General features: G+C 33.8%; 1 protein-coding gene across 2 annotated transcripts; it reads left to right on the top strand.

Moving 5' to 3' along the window:
• Positions 1–454: 454 nt before the first annotated feature.
• LOC145789076 (chaperonin CPN60-2, mitochondrial-like) lies at positions 455–9,913 on the top strand. 2 transcript variants are annotated; one of them, XM_082875329.1, is made up of 19 exons: positions 455–714; positions 804–828; positions 941–1,005; positions 4,690–4,735; positions 5,570–5,702; positions 5,915–6,090; positions 6,224–6,319; positions 6,484–6,591; positions 6,719–6,832; positions 6,920–7,000; positions 7,125–7,205; positions 7,295–7,363; positions 7,586–7,663; positions 7,839–7,934; positions 8,303–8,402; positions 8,492–8,595; positions 8,846–8,951; positions 9,056–9,134; positions 9,568–9,913. In XM_082875329.1, exons 1-19 carry the CDS (start codon positions 677–679, stop codon positions 9,599–9,601), a joined length of 1,629 nt encoding a protein of 542 aa, XP_082731455.1. In that variant the 5' UTR covers positions 455–676; the 3' UTR covers positions 9,602–9,913. The 2 variants fall into 2 exon arrangements, with proteins under 2 accessions (XP_082731455.1, XP_082731454.1); XM_082875328.1 differs by having other exon boundaries at positions 5,546–5,702.
• Positions 9,914–22,665: the final 12,752 nt, after the last annotated feature.

Below are 22,665 nucleotides of genomic sequence, written 5' to 3'. Positions count from 1 at the left end.
AAATAAATAAAATAAACATTTTATAAAAAAAGAAGAGATAGAGATAGAGATCAAATTTGTTAATTAAGAAAAATATTAATTGAAGAGATAAAGATCAAATTTGTTAATTATCAATGTTTTAATTGAAGAGATAGAGATAAAGTTTATTAATGTTTTTATTTATATATTTGATTTTTAATTTTTTTTTATTTTGTTTATTTTAAAAAATAATTAAAAATTAGAAAAATAGGTAAAGAAAACTCCACATAATGCCACGTAAAAGAGATTATCTGACAATTTAGTATTAACGTTATGTTTAATTGAATTTTTTTAAAAAAAAATTTAGAAATATTTACACATTTTTTTTCTTTTCCAATTTTGTTTTTTCAAAATCTCTAATCAAACACAGGTGAAGAGTTTGAAAGTGTTTATGCACTATATATATATATATATAGATATAGTATAGATGGGTCGTGTCATGTGAAGTTTAACAATCTAAGCTGCTGTATCTGTATCTAGAGCCTTCTCTCCTCTCTTCATAACTGCTCTGTCCACTCTAGCTGGGCCTCCATTGTTGGCCTCTCTCTCTCTCTCTCTCTCTCTCTCTCTCTTTACAGTACACTAACAACTTCTGCTTTGCAAAATCTGTGTCCCTTTCCTACTCCAACACTCCCATTTTTGCAAACCCAGAAAAACCATGTACCGCTTTGCAGCAAACCTTGCCTCCAAAGCCCGGTAAGTGCACCAATCTCACCCTCTATCTTTCAATCTCTTTGTTGGGTTGTCTTTTCCTAATCAAAGTCTTGCTTTTTATTGATTCACAGTGCTGCCAGGAACACCACCCACCAGGTGATTGTCACTCAGATCTGTACATTTGTGTTGACAATGGTTTTTTCAGAATATAATTTCTTTCTCTCTCTATATATATGTATATATGTATTGGGTGTTTTGTGGGATGCAGATTGGTGGTGGATTGAGTTGGAGCAGAAACTATGCAGCCGAAAACTACAACTTGGTGATAAGGGGTGTTAAAATAATGATGTATTATTTATTGATTGTGTATATTACAAGATTGATGTATATTGATTTGTATGTTACAAGCTATTATATAGGAGAGGTGTGAGGTAAGTGAGTGGTGGTAGTGGATGGTAGTGGAGGTGGTGGGTGGTAGTGGAGATGGTAAGTGTGTTAGGTTTAGTGGGGTGGATGTAGTGGGTTAGGTTAGTGGGTTAGGCTTAGTATACATTAACAGCCCCCCTCAAACTCAAGGAGGTTAGACACAAACCAACTTGAGTTTGGAGAGAGTTACAAAACAGAAAAAATAAACTGATAAATAAAATAAAACAGGATAGGAGACACGGTATGGTCGTGTCAGACCGTTGTAGCAGACAGTTTACGGGGTCATGTCGGACCGTTGAAGCAGACACTGTATGGTCGTGTCAGACCGTTGTAGAAGACAGTTTATGGGGTCATGTCGGACCGATGTAGAAGACAGTTTACGGGGTCATGTCGGACCGATGTAGGAGACACGGTATGGTCGTGTCAGACCGTTGTAGCAGACAGTTTACGGGGTCATGTCGGACCGTTGAAGCAGACACTGTGTGGTCGTGTCAGACCGTTGTAGAAGACAGTTTATGGGGTCATGTCGGACCGATGTAGAAGACAGTTTACGGGGTCATGTCGGACCGATGTAGAAGACAGTTTACGGGGTCATGTCGGACCGTTGTAGCAGGACAGTTTACGGGGTCATGTCGGACCGATGTAGCAGGACAGTTTACGGGGTCATGTCGGACCGTTGTAGAAGACAGTTTACGGGGTCATGTCGGACCGATGTAGCAGGACAGTTTACGGGGTCATGTCGGACCGATGTAGCAAGAGGTTGTGATGGTGCACCAAGGGGGCGACTTAGGGAGTGCGCCATGAGCGACTTATACATGATACTGTATATAACCCCCCCTCAAACTCAAAGAGGTGTGAAGATAGAAACCTATTTGAGGTTGAAACAAAGGGATTGATAAAGCTGACCGGTGTAGAAGACACTGGATGAGTGTGGAGATAGGCTGCCCAAAAGATATACATGGATGTAGATATCGAGCCCTCAAAAGTCGTGCCCTCAAAAGGTGTGCCCGCACCCTCAAAAGGCGTGTCATCAAAAGGCGTGCCCGAATGCATCAAAAGGCGTGCCATGAAAAGGCGTGCCAGTTTGTCGGCGAGAAGAGGCGCGCGATGCGCGTGGCTGCCTCGGCTATTTAACCAAGACAGAGCCTGAGGCCGAGGCAGAAGCAAAAAAACCTGCGAAATTCGCTGAAAAACTCTGCCGTTTCTGATAGAGAGACTCTGTAATACTCTGTTGCCCAGAAAATGGCTTCGTCGTCCCGTGGGCTGCTCACTCTCTTTCCCGACCTGAACGAGTCCACAGGAGAGAGAACTGATGCGGTGGCCAGTGAACCTCAACCAAACACCGCTGGGTTTGCTCCGCTGAACTTTCCGATGCGGTCTGTGGAGCAAAAAATGGCGGTGCAGACGGATGTGGAGGCCAATCAGTATACTTTGAAGGCATGTGTGGAGTCCATGACGGCGGTCACAAACTTGTCGCACCGGCTGCAGAGTAGGACAAATGAGGTGCAGCAATTAAACGCCCAGCTGGCTCTGCTCCAACGCATGTATAAGGATGCGCGAGCAGAGATAAGCGTGCTAAGGGCAGAAAACAAGGAGCTGAAGCGGAAGGCCACCGTGATGTTCCGATTTGGAGGGCCGCCATATGCTGCAGTGGAGGAGCAGGGAGTAGTGATCGTGCCCAGTAGAGTGGGAAGCACGGAGGCAACACCGTCAAGGGCCGCCCAGGACGGAGGCAAGAAGAAGAGACCGGCGGCAGAGTAGAGAAGAAAAATCCACAGTTTGTAATTTTTTTTTTTTTTTTTTTTTTTTTTTTGTGTGTGTGTGTAAGTGTGATCGGGGTGAATCCCTGAGATGAATAAAATATGATTTGTCGTGCAAATTTGTAAATGGTTATGGGTGTTTTTTTGTTTTTGTTTTGTTTGTTTGTTTTGTTTTTTTTTTGTTTTTGTTTTTTTGTTTTTTTTTTTTTTTTTTTAATGAAAAAAAAAAAAAGATAAAATAAAATAAAAGAAAGTGATAATGGACGATGCCAGCCATGAGAGTAAGAAAATATGAAATAGTCAGGGATTTGGGTGTAGGGTGGTCCATGGAGTTGGTAAAACCAGCACATGGTTTTTGGGGTTGGTTGTTCAAAAAGATGGGTTTAAAAAAAAAAAAAAGAAAAGGAGGTGGTGGAAATAAAAAATAAAATAAAGGAGGAATTGGTAAAACCAGCACATGGTTTGTTGGGTTGGTTGTTCAAAAAATATTGGTTTTAAAAAAAAAGAAAGGAAGGTGGTGGAAATAAAAAATAACATAAAGGAGGAAGTCTGAGAGAGAGGTGCCGAGAGAGTGAGAGAGCTCTGTTAGAGAGAGAGAGCTGGGTTTGGTCTTTTGTTAATGTGTATCTTGTGTATCTTGACTGATAATTGATTAGAGAGAGAGAGCAGAGATGGATAGCAAAGAGATTGTGCCCAGTTGTGGGTTTGCGTATGGATCATGTAGCCCTTTCATTCCGTCTCGGCGTCTGGGTAATAACAATAACATGCGTAAGGTTTATGGTTCTTATGGGCTTCTCACCCCATCCAGATTGCTCAAGATGAATCATTTTTAACTTCTTGGCGATGAAGTCTCAGCGGTTCGAGAGAGAGAGACCACGGTTTGGTGTGGTGGATGGAAGGTGCCTCACAGTTGACGAGCATGTCGTCGAGAGAGATCGGAAGGGTGGTGTCGTGGCCGTGGACAACGGCGAGAGCGATGGCTGATGAATCAGACAAGAACAGCCGATATTGAGAAGGCTGTGATGAACGGCCAGGGTTCGTTGGGGGAACAAGGAGGTCCAGCGAAGAAGACCGTGGTTGACGGAAACGGCCGGATTGGTGGTGTCGTGCACGTGGAAACCCAAGTGGAATCGGCTACCAGCGACGGAGAGAGCGAGGCTGAAGGCAACAGGTTTCAGTGTTTCAAATTGTGGTGGGAGATGTGGTTTTCTTGAAGATCGGAGACCGAGTTCCTGCTGATGGGTTGTTCATAGATGGGCAGTCGTTTGAAGTTGATGAATCAAGCACGACAGGTGGGCATATGGGGACGATGGTGACCACGGATTAGCTTCATCTTCACGAGCCACATGTTGGACATTGACTGGAGGCTCGGATGATGAATAATAACCAGGCTGTTGTGGAGGATAACCATGATGAGAGTAATGGGGTGGTGGTGGTGGCTGAGAAGATAAAGCAGAGCCGTGGTCAGTGAAAAGGGAAATAGAGCTGTCTGCAGAGCGAGAAATTAGAAAATTTGGATTTGTCCGGCGGGCGGCCAAGGCGAGATTGCCGCCCGCCGGTGGAACGAAAAATACTAGGTTCCTAACCTAGCTCTGATACCATGTTAAAATAATGATGTATTATTTATTGATTGTGTATATTACAAGATTGATGTATATTGATTTGTATGTTACAAGCTATTATATAGGAGAGGTGTGAGGTAAGTGAGTGGTGGTAGTGGATGGTAGTGGAGGTGGTGGGTGGTAGTGGAGATGGTAAGTGTGTTAGGTTTAGTGGGGTGGATGTAGTGGGTTAGGTTAGTGGGTTAGGCTTAGTGTACATTAACAAGGGGCGTTGAAGAAATCGCCGATGCTGTTGGAGTAACCATGGGCCCAAAGGTACTCTTCCAGCCCTGCATTTAATTTCATTTGTCTCTTTGAATATGTTTTGATTACTTTACTCTTGTATAGAAATTGATATGGAATTGGATTATTCCAAAGATCTGTTTTCGATAGCTTTTTTGTTCATGACATAAATCAAAAAGCAAACTTTGGGTGGTTGCATTTTGGTTCATATTGATCTACGATAGTAAGCATGCAATTTTTAGTATACTATCCCTTCTTAAATCTCGCACCTTTTGTAAATGTTACTGCAAAATGTTGAGCATAAAATGACAGAAAGTTTAATTCTTTGAACGGGGTTCTGTATTTTCATATATTTTTGTTGTAATTATTGACTTTATCTGGCTGTACGTTTATAGTACCTGATCTTGTGTCGACTATTGGAATGTGAAGGGGCTAGAAATCTATAAAAACAAATTCTTTTTTGTTGGGAGGCTATAAACCCAAGAGCCTGAGATGTGTAACCAGTTAATGATAGTTTGATTGGCCTGCCAGGTTTGAGTTTTGTTATTTATAATCGAAAGAGTCATATGGTGGCCTCTATTTCATATATTTTAATGAACTGTTTATTACTAACTCATCTAAAAGACTAAGCTCTTATTGACCATTAATCCATCTAAAAGCTAAAGCTGTTAGAGAAGGTGTAACTTTATTATTTATATGTCAACATATCTGTCTTATTACTTCAATGCAAAGAGAGAACAGTTGTCTGGCTCCTTTTTTCTTCTCTTGCATTCTTTACCCCCTTTTAGTATGGTCTTATAAATGTCGTTGATAAATATAGTTATTTGCTTTTGCTGCTTTAAGGGTCGCAATGTGGTGATTGAACAGAGCTATGGTTCTTCCAAAGTGAGAAAAGGTGTCATTGTAGCGGGCAGCATTAAGTTCAAGGACAAGTTCAAGGGTATTGGGTCAAGCCTTGTACGCAATATTGCATATTTAGTCAATGGTGTAGCACGTGATGGTAAGGTTTTCTTTCATAGCAGCATTGATGGAAGCATCATGAGATATTTCAAATTGTAGACTACCTGATTGAGGCTTCTTGGTGAAAGATTTCAAATTGTTCCTTTGTATATTGGACAAAACAGCAATGGCCATTAAATCAATTTCATTCTACTCTTATGTATAGTTATGATGTCCTAACCATATAGAACTGAACACCCGGTGGGCTTTCAGGTACCACATGTGCAACAGTCCTTACCCGAGCAATACTTATTGAAGGTTGCAAATCACTTGCAGCTGGAATGAATGAAAAGGACCTACAACGTGGCATCCGTATGGCAGTTAATGCTGTGGTTACAAATTTGAAGAGCAGGGCGCGGATGATTAGCACATCCGAAGAAATAGCACAGGTTTGTTACTAAATTGAAATTATTGTAATTATAATTGACATGCTGATAAGAAGCACAAGTGCTAAAGAAACTATAATAGCAAGTAGTTCAAATTCTGATTTGCGTGGTCACTGGTAAAAATATACTCCAATAGGTTGGGACAACATCTGCAAATGGGGAAAGAGAAATTGGTGAGCTGATAGCAAAGGCTATGGAGAAAGTTGGCAAGGAGGGAGCCATCACAATTGCAGTATGTTCATGTTGACATCTTGGTCTTGTCATGTTAATGATTACTGCTTGTGGTCTAGCTAGAGCCTATAACATACTTTGGTCCAGTTTTATGTAGGGGTTAGTCATTTTTCTGTTCCAAGTCCTATCCTCAGGTCATAGGCCTGACTACATAAACTCTTGCAGGATGGTAAGACATTGTATAATGAATTGGAAGTTGTCAAGGGGATGAAATTGGATTACAGGGATTACAGGTTCCATTATTTCATCACCAACCTGAAGTGCCACCAACGTGTAAGTACTTTTGTATCATTGTAATTTGACTTTCGAGCATATTGGTTTTTCTTGTCATGACACACACAATCAAGAAAATATGTTGCTAATTGTGTACATTTCACCAGCTTAATAATTTTCACTTCAGCCTTACAGTTATCATTTATACTGGCGCGAATTAGAAGATCCTCTAATTTTATTTTATGAGAAGAAAATCTCAAGTATAAATGCCATTGTGAAAGTAATAGAGTTGGCGTTGAAGGTAATAAGCTTGTTAGCCATTAAATTCCTCAAGGATCTTTCGTTCCATACAATTTTTAAATGACAAGACTGTTTTGTCTGTATTCAGAGACAAAGGCCCCTGTTGATTGTTACGGATATGGCAAATCCAGCAAGTCTTAATCTAGATAAGCTTTGTGATGGAATCAAGGTTTTTGCGTTGTCTAATTGGATTTTGATGGAGTGGTTTTTGTTTTTTTGTTCTTTTCTTAGTTTCTCCTTTAAATTGTTTGTCCCTTTTAGATGTTTATTACGTGTATTTCGTATCTCTATAGTTTTGTGCCATAACTGTTCCTGGGTTTGAGGAGAACAAGAAGGCCAGTCTGCAGGATCTTGCCGTTCTCACGGGAGGCAACGTAGGTTCATTGTCCTATTTATGTTTTCTTATTCACAATGTTGTATTGCATGACTCCTTAAATTAATGCATCTATCTTGTGCCTTTTAGCTTATAACTGAAGAACTTGGTATGAATCTGGAGAATGTGGATTTAGATATGCTTGGCTCATGTAAAAAGGTAAAACTCTACTACCACTTTGAAGAGGAATATCTTTTTATTTTGTTTTTTTCAACTTTGGTCCCCTGGATAAGTCGGTCCTTAGGGCAGATACCAAATTACCAAGAAAAGAAAAAAAAGAAAAGAAAAAAAAGAAAAAGAAAAGAGCTATAGTAATGTCGGCTCAACGTCACATTTTTCTTTTATATATTCTTCGTGTAATTAAGATGCTGGTTGTTTTAGGCCATAATAACCGATCATGACACAGTTGTTATTGACGGTGCTGGTGACAAAGAGGCCTTGGAAGAGAGATGTGAACAGGTATATGTTGCTTCATTCTTCGAAATGTGAAGCCCTATTTGCCTGTTGAGTTTATTCTTGAACTATTGGTGATTGATTGATCATTACTTAATTGAAAAGCAATAGCAAAAAAGTAAAAAATAAAAAAATTCTTCTGATCCTAACTTCATTATGCTACCTACATTTGTAATTACAGATTAGGTCGGCAATTGATTTGAGCACTTCTGATTATGACAAGGAGAAGTTGCAAGAGAGATTAGCTAAGCTTTCTGGTGGTGTTGCGGTATTGAAGGTCTGCCTCACTACCATGCAAACTTCTCAGGCTAGCTAAGTGCCTGCTTGTTTGGTTTTGTTTTTGCTTTTGTTTTTTGTTTTGATTTTGTGTTTTCAGGAACAAAAACAATGAAAAGTTCGAAAACCTCCATTGTTTTCATTTTTGTGCAAAGACCATTTTAAAAAAATTTCGAGAACATCTTTTTGGTGTTTCCGTAAAAATGGGTTGTTTTCAAAAAAATTCCTGAAAACAATTTTTTCAGAAAACACAATATGAAAACAAAAACGCAACCAATCAAGTTTCTAATTCTCATATGCTGTTATCATTGCAAGTGAAGCAGTACCCATGATAAACACAATTATAAACTTGTTTGTTTGATTGCACAGATTGGAGGAGCAAGTGAAGCTGAAGTTGGTGAGAAGAAAGACAGAGTAACAGATGCTCTAACTGCCACAAAGGCAGCACTAGAGGAAGGAATTGTACCGGGTAGGGAGCTTCATTTTAATTGTCGTTCTCTGAATCTCTAGTTTATCGTAAATGGATAAAAAGATTGACAAAAAACACTTTGTTTACAGGTGGCGGAGTCGCTCTTCTTTACGCATCAAAAGAGTTGGACAAACTGCCAACAGCCAACTTTGATCAGAAGATTGGTGTTCAAATTATTCAGAATGCACTAAAGGTCTGAAAGTTTTCGTTTATAACCATTAATAAACCGAAAGGTCTTTTAGAATTATTTTTTATTTATTCATTTATTTATTTTTCCGTGTGTTGTGGGTCTCATTGAAATACTCAAAAGCAGCCATTTCTAGATCACTCATTTTGTATTATCGCAAACTAATGAGCCTCTTCTTGCTTCAAACCTGTAATCAAAAGATAGCAGCTTTGAATACCAACCAATTTTCCATACAAACGGTTCAATTCCATTGCAGATGCCTGTGCATACAATAGCTTCGAATGCTGGAGTTGAGGGGTCTGTTGTTGTCAGGAAGCTATTGGAGCAAGACAACCCTCATCTTGGGTATGATGCAGCCAAAGGTCCGTAGACCACCTTGCATATCATCTTGTTTCACCACATGACTGCGAATGTTATTTTCAGCTTGTAGTAAAATGATTAGCTTCTGTTTCTGTTGCACGATCAGGTGAATATGTAGATATGGTGAAGGCTGGAATTATTGACCCATTGAAAGTAATAACGACCGCTTTGAGCGTGGCAAGCAGGTAAGTTGAAGAACTCTTTCATGGGTTTTGATTTTCTAGGATTTTGGCTCTACATTTGTGCTCAGTTTCTTTCGGCAGGATACGTGTTTTAGAAAATATTTTCTACATGTTTAGATGTTTGGGACACAAAAAATGAAATAACAAAAAACATTTTCCAGACCACCACCCCCATCACTGGCTAAAATCTTTCCACCTTCTCCCCACCTCCACAACCACCCCTATTGTCACTACCACCACCAACTATGATCTTACCACCTCCACCTCACCACCACAACCATCCCCATCATCACTGCCCCCCTCGCTGTTGTTGCCATCATCACCAATAATACATTTATTAGTATATTAGTTTTAAGGTTGCAACCAAACATTAAAAATCGTTTTCTGGTGAAAAAAAGACGTTTATGTCTTATCCTTATGGTTACCTTGCTTGCAGCGTGCTAATGCCAACCAAAGACATTTGGCGTTGAACTTCCCAAGGATAAGAAGGAAGTTCCGGCAAATAGGTGGAAGCATGGGCGGCATGGATTTTTGAAGATCGTAGTTGATTATGGCGCACTGATCCTGACATTGTTTTCCACACTTGAAAAATAAGCATTAGCGTTTTCGCCTATTGCCATTCATTTGTGGAGCCAAACTTAAAATGTAAACATAGTGAGAGATTATTTGTAGGATACAAAAGCAAGTTTGAGGAAGGATCAGCACCATATTTTGTTGGATAAGAAATACCACTCTTGCATAATTGGCAATTGAGAAATAATTTAATTTTTGGGTAAATTAAACTGATCGGTAAATTAATATGCTATATATACTAGTTTGAAAAGGCCGTTTACAATATTAATATTATAGCGGTATATTTAAGTTTTATATTTTGATAATTTTTTTAAAATTGAAATATTATCTTATGAAATTGAACAGAATAAATCATTAGATATATAATATGATATGTATTATTTTTTAATTTGTTATACACCTAATGATGTATTCCTTACTAATTTATTATAAAAAAAATATGGTGGGTAGTTTTTCTCAATAGATAAATATAAAATAAATACTTAGATAATTCTTCTATCTAAAAAAAAAATTATTAAGATAATTCATTGAACTAATAATAAAAGTAAAAGAAAATACATATATATATACAAATGATTAATTTTATTAATACATAAATCATATTCGCATAACAAATTATCAATCTTATTAACAAGTAAATCATTAAGTAAATTAATAATTTTTAATGAGATGAAAAAATTTCAGTTAATCATTTTGTTAATAAATAAATCATGCTAGACATTGGGGTGTGATCCAATGGCCTAGTAATTACATTTTAGGATATAATAATGAGTAGGAGGTTAAGGGTTCGAGTTGATGGAGCAACGGTGGTCTTTTAGTTGTAATCTAACTACATTAACATACGTACGCTATCTCAGGAAAAAAAAAATCATTAAGTCAATTAACGATTTTTAATTTTCAATAAATAATTTTGATAATTTATTATTGCATAGGAGAATTTTTTTTTATTGTGTTGAATTAAAAGTTATTACAAACGATAGTTATATTTTTAGTATTATAGGATTGATTCATATTTTAAACAAATTTTATGAGTGTATTTGTAATTTGTAATTTGTTAAAAAATAAAAGATTTATGTTTCATAATTTACAAAGTATGTTTGACTAATTACAGAAAAACTTGTTTCTTCATTGACCAAGAATGTTCGCGTAATTATGAAAAAACCAGTTGCATAATTGACTAAAAATATTTGCGAATTTATGAAAAAACCTTCACTCAACATATAGGTCACCATTAGTAAATTATTCAAAATGAAAGGGCAAAATCGAAAAGAAATTATGAACTTCAAACAACTAAGCGGTTCTTATATATATATATATATTATTAAAAGTAGGGTTTGTTTTCAATTTTTCTCTCCTATGTGGTACATCTCTCCTTTTTTTTTTTTTTTTTATTAAAATGCCACATCAATATATCATTTTACCAAAATTCTTTTTAAAGTTTAATATTTAAAAGATTTTTACTTAATCTAAATTATCCATAAACAAAACCAAATAGAATTATACATATTAAAAATACTTTATCAATTAATTTTATTATACTTTTTTTTTCACTTTTTTAAAAATAAACTATTAAAAATATTTCTTATTTCTTATTTTTATGTCTATCTTAGTTATAATATTAATTATATTGAATTTTTTAAATAATTAGAATCACTTTTAATTTTATAACAATTATTTCTAATATGAAGTTATAATTTAATATCATATAAATTTATTATATATACTTATTTAAGTTATATTTTTGTAGCACGAAATGTTAAAATTATCAAATGAATATTTCTTTCATTGCGTCATAATTTAATATAATTTAAAATTATTATAAATATTTATTTAATTTATATTTGTATAATATAATAGAGCTAAAATTATTAAAATATATATGAATAATTTATTTATTTAAAATTGTTATGTGTTAATTTAGGTAGGGAGATTGACTAATAAGTCTTATATTTTATACTTGTAATCCATAGTCCTATATTTTTTCTTGTGATCCATTTAGTTATTTTGGATTTATAATGACTAATTTACCAGCCATATTCGAGTGTCATATTTAGAAAAAGTACATTAAACAGTTTTTAATTTTTTAGAGTGTCACATCACACCCGTCATATTAGAGTGTCACATGTCACATTTGAAAAAAGTACATTAAAGAGTTTTTAATTTTTTTAGAGTATCACATCATACCCGTCACGTTGTCACATTTGAGAAAAGTACACTAAGAAGTTTTTAATTTTTTTTAGAATGTCACATCGTACCTGTCACGTTGTCATGTTAGGAAAAAATACACTAAGGAGTATTTTTTTTGAAGTATCACATTATACCCGTCACGTTGTCACATTAGAGAAAAGCACACCAAAGAATTTTTATTTTTTTTGGAGTAAAAGTTTTAGAGTGTCACATCATATCCGTCACGTTGTCACATTTAAGAAAAATACACTAAAGAGTTTTTAATTTTTTTAAAGTGTCATATTAATACCTACCACATTGGAGTATCACATCATACCTGTTACATTAATAAAAAGGTATAGCTATCCACCAAAACACTATCAAAATAAAAAATAGGACCATACGGAAAGAAATTCTCCATTAATAGGATTTAACAGATCAATAGAAAAAACTTAAGACTAATTAGAGTACTTATTTGTGAGGTGCGATTTATTAGTAAATATTTCATTTAAATAACATTTTTATAAAACGATAAGACTAATATTATCAAATAAATAAAAAACTACTGTTGACTTTTAACTTCTCTCCCTCTCTAATCTCCCATAATCTCTTTTTTTTCTTTTTTCATTTTTTTAAAATTAAAATTTCTGGTCAATATATCCTTACCAAAATTCTTTCTAAAATTTAATATATAAAACACTTCTACTTAATCTAAATTACCCATAAACAAAAACTTAATAGAATTATACATACTATAGCTATTTTACCAATTAATTTTATTTTACTTTTTCACTTTTTTAAAAAAATTAAATATTAAAAATATTTATTTTTATGAAATTTATTATACATACATATATATATATATATATATATATAAATAACACGATAGAGATAAAATTATTAAAATACATATAAATAATTTATATAAAATTAATATATGTGTTGATTTAAGTAACTTTTTTTTATGGAACGATACAATTAAAATTATTAAAATAAATAATTAGAATTATTATTTAAATTTTAGATTATTGTTTCTTTTTTCTCTCTCTCCAATTTAATGATTATTTTAGATATTTTATATATTCAAAAATATAAATAATTGAACTAAATTTTATATAAAAAAAAATTACCAATTTTTTTTATTTAAAAAAATTAAAAATTAAAAATAATTCTACTTCTAAATTACCCATAAACAAAAGGGTTGTTTAGTCTAACACAACTCTTCAACTTTTGATAATAGGAGAGGTTCACAATATTTTTTTTTTTGTAGCCCAAGGTCCCTCAGATCTCATACACTCCAATTCTTCCTACTCCGACAAGGTATGACTATTGTGCTCTTCAAAATCGTTGTGCTCAACCTCCAATCCAACTACTACTTTTGGATCTCCCAATGGATCGAGTCATATATCAACCCTAAGTGCCAGGACCACTACCATAACCCCTTGCCTGGTACCAAGCACCTCTTGGCAGAGTCCGCCGAGCTCAGGTTCGAACCGGTTCAGGGACCCGATATCAAAACCCAAACCCGCCCCTATAAGTTTAGCGTCATGACCGGCCAGTAATCCTAAGATTACCGAAGGCCTCTTAACAGATTCACAAAATAAGGGGCTGGCGAAATTAATATATAAACATACAACGTTCATTGAGCTGTGTAGACTTATATGAGACAAAGAAATTTAAAACTTTATATACATATATTAACACATCATCCTTACGTAATCACATATATATATAAAACAAAATGGGTCTTAGCCCTATTTACAAAATAAAGAAAACTTGTTCAAAATTAACAAAGGAAAACAAAAGCTTAAGTCTTGATCACAAAACTTAATCACACCACAATTTCGGAACCTCCACGGGAGGCACATAGGTTGGCTGGCAAAAACAAAGTCCAGACTGGATGTCTTAAGCCTAATCACGGGCCTGATCACCTACATACATAATATAAATAATGAGCTAGAGCCTAGTGAATAACAACAGAGTAAAGGTTTTTTTTTAATGAATGACGTCCCATAACAAATTCAGAAATCAAAATTCATATAAGAAACAAATTCGTACACATATTCATATTAGCATTTAGTTCTACGTGATACATCCATTAGCTAACAGAACAAATGGTCATATAAGACCCTTATATAGAGCAGATGGTCATTAAGACCCATATACAGAGCAGATGATCTTTAAGACCTGTTCATATCAAACAGATGATTATGCATAATCTTCACAAATAGTTCCATGATTGGAACCCACATATATCCCTGGTACCAAGTAACAAATCACAGATATCAGATAACAGATGCTAAGGATGCCACGATACATTTTAGAAAACTAGACAACCATTCATTTATTCAGAAAATAACATTCAGAAACAGAGCATAATTATAATTCAGAAAATACTTGTAATTAAACATATCTTTACAAGGTTGTTACTCACAGATAGCTCCAGAGACAGATCAGATGGATAGTGGTGCGTGACCTACACAAACACATAGCAGATATACATTGAAACACATATTTCATATAATGCTGAACGATCATTTCTTTTTAGTGTGTTTCTAATTCATTTCCTCTTTATTGAGGTCTAGACCATGGCTTAAGGATGCATAAAATGGAATGAGGATGAATGTATGCACTTAGAAACACTTTGCAAAATTTCAGAAAACAGGACAGTTCGCTCGAGCGAAACTTTGGTCACTCGAGCGGTCTGCAAGACCTTCAAAAGTATTGGATACTGTGATTTTAGGCTCGAGCTAACTTTTGGTCGCTCGAGCCAAGTGCTAAACAAAAGTGAGTTCGCTCGAGCGAAGCTTTGGTTGCTCGAGCTAACTGCTATGTCTGCAAAAGTACTGAGAGCTCGCAAAGTGCGTTCGAGTGAAGGTTTGTTCGCTCAAGCGGTAAGGCAGAATTCTAGAATTTTCAAATTTGTGTTCCAAGTTCAAAACTCAATTTCAATGCACCAAAACTTAGAAAACATTGGGAAACTTATGTAAAAACATGATTTGAAGATTAATTCCCAAAATCAAGGCCCAAAACCATGTCAGCTTTTCAAACTCATGCTCTATACTTCATGTTACTTTCATGCATGTAATGGTTTGAATTCTAAACTTCTAAAACATGGACAAATGAAGTGTTTAAGTGTGAATTCATGGTGAACTCTCATGATTTAATAACAATAAACTTTTGCATGTAAGAATTCTTGGAAATTAACTTCAAAACTTGGTGAATTATGCATGCATGCATGGATTATCTTCAACTCTACATTCTTGGCTTAATTCATATGCTTAATCTCCTATTTCTCTTGAGTTCATACACTAGACAACTCAAATACACAATTAAATGGTTGAATTCTTACCTTAAGCCTTGAATTTTTGAGGTGTGAAAGCTTAAGGTGTGTTTGGTTTGTGTTTTGAGATAAATTTTTTTAAAAAAAATTGGGGAGTGAGTTTAGAAATTTTTTTAGTTTGTTTGGTTATATATTTTGAAAATAGTTTTGGAATTTGGGAGTTTGGGATGATTTAATATTTTGTTGTAGTTGAGAGTAGATGTGTATGAGAGAAAAACTGATTAAGAAGAAGAGAAGAGAGAGAACAATTGATTGATTGATATATGAGAGAGAGAAAATGATTTTTTTTAAAAAAATCAAAAAATTTGAACCAAACAAAATTTTGAAATTTTTTCTCAAAAATTGTATCTTGAGATACAAACCAAACAAGCCTTTAATCTTTTAAATTCTCTCTAATTCTCCCTTTGTCCCTTCTCAATTCAAGTTTTCCTCTTCTAAGTCTTGATTTCTCTCTCTCTCTCTCTCTCTCTCTCTCTCTCTCTCTCTCTCACGTTTTTGGCTTAACAAGATGATAGAAATGATGTCATAAGCTCATACATGCCTTTTATAGGCTTGATTAACTTAATTTAATTAAATGTCATTAAGATTAATTAAGCTAATTTAATTCTAATTATTTAGTTCTGAATCAGTTTTTAATTAAACTTACCATAAAATTCTAAAAATTCTAAATAACTCGTTGACCTAGTCAATTTCATGTTCGAATGCTGATAATGCTCTCAACTCTCATATCAAAGCAGAATTCTAAATAGATAATCCTACGACAGATAGATAGGAATGCAATTAACACACAAAATGTACAATTAACACATAATCCCATCTTAAACACTCATTAAGCATTCTTATTTAAGGATTAGTAGCAAATTATGGACTGGGGTTATTACACCCGAGTAAGTCTTTTTGGCTTTCAAGGTTGCAAGGATGAGATGAGCATGATGTTTGTGAGCTAAGATGAGAATAAGAGGCTGGTGAGGTATGGGTTGAAGGTTGATGAAAATGATCAAAGTGTGAGAACGCAAGTGGGCAATATGAGAGAGAGGACATGTGTGATGCCCTTGCCAATTAGAGTACTATGTGGAGATATCTTAGGTACATTAATGGGTAATAGGGCTCTGGGTAAGCCTCCATTTTGATTTTGTTTATAGAGAGAGATAAAGAGGCAAAGAGAAGAGAGGATCAAATAACAAAAGATCCCATATAGGGTTTAATTTTTTTTTAGAACCACACAGAGAAAATTGGTTTGTAAGTAGCTCAATTTTCTCTGGTCTATCTGCTTTTGGTTTCTGAGTAGCTTAATTTTCTTTGGTTTGTTCAAAACACAGATAAATTTGTGAATAAACTAGAGAAATTTAAAAACTTAAAGAAAATTTAAAAATATAGAGAAATTGAGCAAATCATAGAAATTTCAAAACACAGACAAATTTCAGACAAATTTCTCTGTGTTTTGAAAATACTCTCAATCAAAATTTCTTTGTAAATATTTGAGGGGCCCCAATTACTATGAAATATTTCATGTCTTTTATGCTATAAAATCTTAATATGAGGAATCTTAAAAAAATTTCTTCTAAACAAAACCTAATAGAATTATACATACTAAAATACTTTACCAATTGATTTTATTATACTTTTTTCACATCATATATATATATATATATATATTGCATATATATTATTAAAAATAATATTTTTCCTATGCTTAGGTAGCACATTATAAGAGCTTACTTTTTTTCTAAGAGAGTCACACCAGCATGTATTTTCTTAATTACATATAGAGTTCTACACAAACCCAAACCTAATTTAAATTATACTAACTTTACCTATTTTATATAGATTCTATTTGACAAATATTTATTTTCCATATATTTGGTAAATTGAGATAATCCACAAACCCAATACCAATTTTGGATTTCACGTTTTTCTTCTTAATTCTTTCATGGGTATTAGGATTTTTTTTTTAATGCTAATTTTTTTTTTTCTTTCTTGTTTTCCTATGCATTATTCTATATCCAATATCAATTTTGTATTATTCTATATTATGGATTTGTCGTTTAAATTTTATAGTTATTCTATATGAAATTATACTTTCTTTCCTACATTATTTTATATAATCATAACTCACAGGAAAAAAAACTTGCACAACAATGATACTCTCGAGAAACCTCTAAAGTTTGGATTTACTACTTGAGTTACTTTTTCAATTGTTGAACAGTAAATTCTTTTATGTTTTGACATCATATTAAAGATGATTAATCATTTCACACATTGATCATTGTATTTATTATTTAGATGTTTTCATTATTTTTTCTTTTTGGGTTTAGATGTTGTTATGTGATTCTTTCTTGATTAGTCGTTGTTGAATTTCTTTTATATAGTTGATATTTTAATTTAATTAAGAGTTTTATTTTATAATCTTATAATTTGTTATATCAGTTCCACTATAGGCCTCGAATAAAGTCTGTCGCGAATGGCTCAAATGAGCTGGTAGTCCCTTCTTGCACGTGTCGGCCACTTGCACCAAACCCTGTGTAGATTTCACACTCCTTAAAAACTGAAGAGAAAACAAATCAGCGTATCTAGGAGATAAAGAGAGAGAAAGAGAGAGAGGACTTGACCCTGACGATGGCGACAACGACCTGGGTGGCCACCGATGACGAAGAAGACCACCACTGACCACCAACCACGGTCTACCACTCTCTAATTCCTCTAGGTTCTCTGAAAATTTTGGCCTCCACCCACGAAGAAGCAACTGATTCATGGGTCACTACTGAGGTATTCTTCAAACATATACCTTTCTTTACATTTGTTGAAATCTTCTTAGTCCATGATTTTGTTCCTGTTTGTTTCATATCTCCAGACCCTTTAATTTGTTTCAAACATGGTTTTGGTGTTTCTATATTGATGCATTCTATGTGTTTGTTGAAAGTCTATATAGAAAGTGAAAAATCTAGAAATCTCCTAGATATTGATTTGTGATTATGTATCAATTTTAAGCAGTAAACAACAATCCCATTCAAACAATCAAGACAAATCGACACAACGATTTTATGTGAAAAAACCACAATTGGACACCTCCAATTGTGATAAAAAAACCACGGGCAACAACCACAAAACAATCCACTAAGAAGATATAAAAGAATTACACAGGTATACTCTCAATTACCTAGTGAATCCACGCCCGAATTGAACCAACCTCTATGTGTCTCTTCCAACCCCGTCTTCACCTCAGAATTGTCTTGATGATGAGCCACTCCGGAATCCACCAAAGCTTCAGGCTCGAATTCTTCAGAATCTACCGAAGAACAACTCTCTCTTTTGTGTAGAATAAACAAATAATCCTTTGATGTATACTCTTTAAACCATGAGTTGAATACTCAATCAAAACATCAAAGAAAACCAGCAAAATATCCCCAGATATAAACCTTAATATCCAAGAAGAAGATCTGGAGAAGTTATCCTAGATTTGGACTGAAACACGTATTTATAGAAAACTGTCCCGCGATCTCCGCTCGAGCGTCAAATTGGCCGCTTGAGCGCGGAAAGTTCCGCTCGAGCGGGAAAAAACAACATCCAGTATTTTTGCAGGCGAATAAACTTCTGGAACTCAGTATTCTCCGCTCGAGCGGGGGAATGTCCGCTGGAGCGGATAGGCAACTTGGAATGCATTTTTGCATTTTGCTTCGGGGGGGCTGCCCCTCGACCCCGCCGTGGCGTTGCCCTGGACCTACCAAGGGGCGCTGCCCCCTGGACCCCCGCGAGCTGACCGGGCAGCTCGATCCCCGTCATAATCAGCGAAGTGGCAATCATGAAAGAACATCACAAATTGCTCTGCAAGGCACAATTCGGGTTGGAATCGCATCTAAACACTCATAGTCTCACTGAAATAAAAAGTGCGAAAACAAGTACAACTGAAAGGAGTTTTGTCAGACGGGATTGCCAAGAATAAAACCTAACAGAAAGATTTTGTTTAGTTATTAACACATTCTGTGTGTATTGATGCATTGATGTATTCTGTGGGTTTGAGGCCATTTTCTAAGTGAATTTTGTTAACTTCACATATCAGGTGTGTTTTGTATGCACTTAAATAAGTGGTAAGATCACCTTTTCTGGTAGAATGGGACACATGCAGAGAACAAGAGCTGGATTCAACACATAAACATGAAATGACTCAAGCACATATGTGATACAAATGCTCATCAATATGTAATCAATTAAAATCTTCAACAACAGCTATATTCAAATTTAGTATGACACAAATGCTCATTAATATGTAATCAAATTAACAGCAAACTTTTCATAAACTGATATACAAACTTACCCCAATTTCTCATTCACAAATTGAAATCCAACTTGATATAAATACAAACTGATATAAAAACTGATCCCAATTTCTCATTCACAAATTGAATTCCAAACTGATATACAAACTAACCGCAATTTCTCATTCACAAATTGAAATCCAAACTGATACTATAAATATAAACTGATATATAAATTCAAATCCAATTTATGTTTTACAGATTCAAATCCAAACTGATATAAAAAGTCCCAATTTCTGATTTGCAAGGCCAAAATCCAAATCCTAGGTACTGCAATGTCAGGACTTACCAGAGAGAGAGAGACAAAGATACTTTCCTGGTAGATGATGAGAGTCCAAACCACCGACGACAGCAGCGGTGAGGAGGGCTCCGATGGTTTGATAAAAGACGATGGAGAGAGAGAGTGAGAGGACGAGAGGGATGAGAGAAGAGAGAGCCTGAGCTGCTTCGAGAGGGATGAGAGAAGAGTTGCTTAAGTTTTTGGTTTGAATAGAGGAGAGAATAGAGAGAGAGCTGCTTCAGTTTTTGGTTTGAATAGAGGAGAGGATAGAGAGAGAAAGAGAGAGGCCACACGTATTTTATGAATAGAGAGGACCATTCAAGCCATTCGCGCCTCTATCTCTCGAGACACCATGCATTTTTGTTATTTTATATATATATATATATATTATAAAATCATTATATGATAATCCAACCATAACATATTTATATTTACTTTTTTTAATAAATTTTGTATAATTTCTATTTCCACATATTTTTATTTTCCAATGAATATAAAGAAAAGAAAATAGTTAGAATTACTTTTAATTATATGTTACTAATTCTTCTTCTAATTTAACTATTATTTTTAAGGTCAAAATGAGTATTTATTTTACTAATTTATAATTTAATATATATCATACAAAATTATTATATGATAATTACACTTTCATAATATGACAGAACTAAAATTATCAAAATATACAAATAATTTAACTAAAATTAATATATATATATATATATATATATAAGTATTCAAGAAATAATTTTATAGAAAAATAGCGCCAATAAAATCAAAATAAATAATTAAAATCATACTTTAATTTTAATTTAATTAAAATTAAAATTAAAATTATTCTTGTAAAACACATTGTACTATCAAATATTTTAAAAAAAAAAAATTACGTGTACTGCACGAGTCAACTGCTAGTGTGTATATATATATATATATATAAGTAGTGTTTTCTTTTTGCTTAGGTGACACAGTCTAAAGGCTTACTTTTTTTCTAAAAAAAGCCACATTAGCATTTAGAAAATTCTACACAAACTCAATTTTAATTATAATAACAAATTTTATATAGATTCTACTTGAGAAATATTTATTTTTCATATATATCGTTATAATTTAATTATAATGATATATATAATTTTATTTTATTTTATATACCTATATATACAATATGTATGAATAATTAAAAAAGAATGTTAAAGAAAAAATCAATACTTTACATAATTAATTTATGTGTTTTCTCCTTAATTTGATCACAACATATTTATATTTAATCTTTTAAATAAATTTTGTGTAATTCTATTTCTACATATTTTTATTATCCAAATAAAAATAAAAATAAATAATTAGAATCATTTTTAATTTTATATTACTAATTCTCTTTCCAATTTAATAATATCAAAATAAGTGTTTATTTTATATCTTATAATTTAATATATATCATATAAAATCATTATATGATAATTACACTTTTACAACACTATAGAACTAAAAGTATCCAAATCAACAAATAATTTAGAGTGCTGCTATTAGGACCCCATCATTTATTTTAGACCCTCATTTTATAGCTCTTTTTTTTATTACAATAATAACCTCAAATGAAATTACTAAAAATGACATGAATAATTTGGGGATACCCCATCTCACAATTAAGCTTACACATCCACTACATCATGAGTTAGGCTTTATGAAAGCACTCACCTCCATCACCACCCATTCATCTTTCCCAAATCCCACCTTCAAAACCTCTACACCCTCAAAACTTTAAAAATCCTTTGGTTGTAATATTCTAACGGCGACGATGTCAATCATTTGATTATATACACTTCTTCGACAATAACAATAACAATGAGTAGAAGTTTTTACGACAGCCACAACTCCATAAGACAAGAGGAATATAACAATAAAAACTCAAAAGAGGTTCATAACTTTGAAGGTGTTCTTAGCTTAGAGGAGATTGGGCTTGTAAAGGTAAGTTTCTTGAAAAAATTGGCAAAAATAATAAAAACAGTCCATCATTTTTTTAGAATTAAACTCCGAACAAATGACCAAAATTTGGGAACACATGGTCGAACATTATTTATTTGTTCAAGAATAGGTAACCAAACATTTCTTATTTATTCGAGAACAGATAACTGAATCAGCAACAAAAGTAGGAAAACAAAGAAGGTTGGACCACCCTTGGGTGGTCAACCGGTGGGTGAAATCCTGCCCAGTTTTGCTGACACAGAAAGCATACAAGTATAGTGAGACTCTGGATGAATGACAAAAAATCAGCCAGAGAAGCATGAAAGTGGATTGTGTTGTGTATGTGAAAAGAGATAATAGAAAATAATAAATAAATAAAGCAGATTGACAAATCTCGTAATGAAACTGAGAAAAAAACTTCTTAATCACCGAAATTTTTTCCACTGGTTTTGGGAGATTCCACCGTCATTGGTTTTGTTAAGGTTTTGGGAGAAAGGCTTTTGGGGTGTGTGGAGGTTTGCATTTGAATGAGTGAAATGTTTTTACAAGGATAATTTTGGTATTATTTGGGAGAAGAAAAGAAATTTTAAAGGTTTTACAATTTATAAGTGTGGGGGTCAAAAATAATTGATGGGGTGCTAATAGCAGCGCTCATAATTTAACTGTATTTATTATATATAAGTATTCAAATAACACTTTTATAGAACAATAAGACTAAGATTATTAAAATTTTACTTTAAATTAAACTTAATATTATTATTTTGTAACATATATCATTTTACATTAATCAAAGTTAACTTCATTGTGATTTTATGTTAGACATCATATTTCTAGAAATGATTTACATACACGTGTAGCGTTCAATTTGATATTTGATTAAAATAATGGAACTCAATATTTTTT

Source organism: Camellia sinensis, chromosome 6 (genome assembly GCF_055761805.1).
Source record: "Camellia sinensis isolate YWXY chromosome 6, ASM5576180v1, whole genome shotgun sequence".
Lineage (NCBI taxonomy): Eukaryota > Viridiplantae > Streptophyta > Magnoliopsida > Ericales > Theaceae > Camellia > Camellia sinensis.
Note: the sequence above shows the minus strand (reverse complement) of the source record. Positions and strands in the feature narration are given on the sequence as shown.

Coding starts and splice junctions, on each gene's coding strand:
- LOC145789076 (XM_082875328.1), top strand. CDS start 677: ATGTACCGCTTTGCAGCAAACCTTGCCTCCAAAGCCCG. Junction 8,403..8,491: donor AGAGGAAGGAATTGTACCGG/GTAGGGAGCTTC, acceptor CTTTGTTTACAG/GTGGCGGAGTCGCTCTTCTT. Junction 8,952..9,055: donor TGGGTATGATGCAGCCAAAG/GTCCGTAGACCA, acceptor TTGCACGATCAG/GTGAATATGTAGATATGGTG.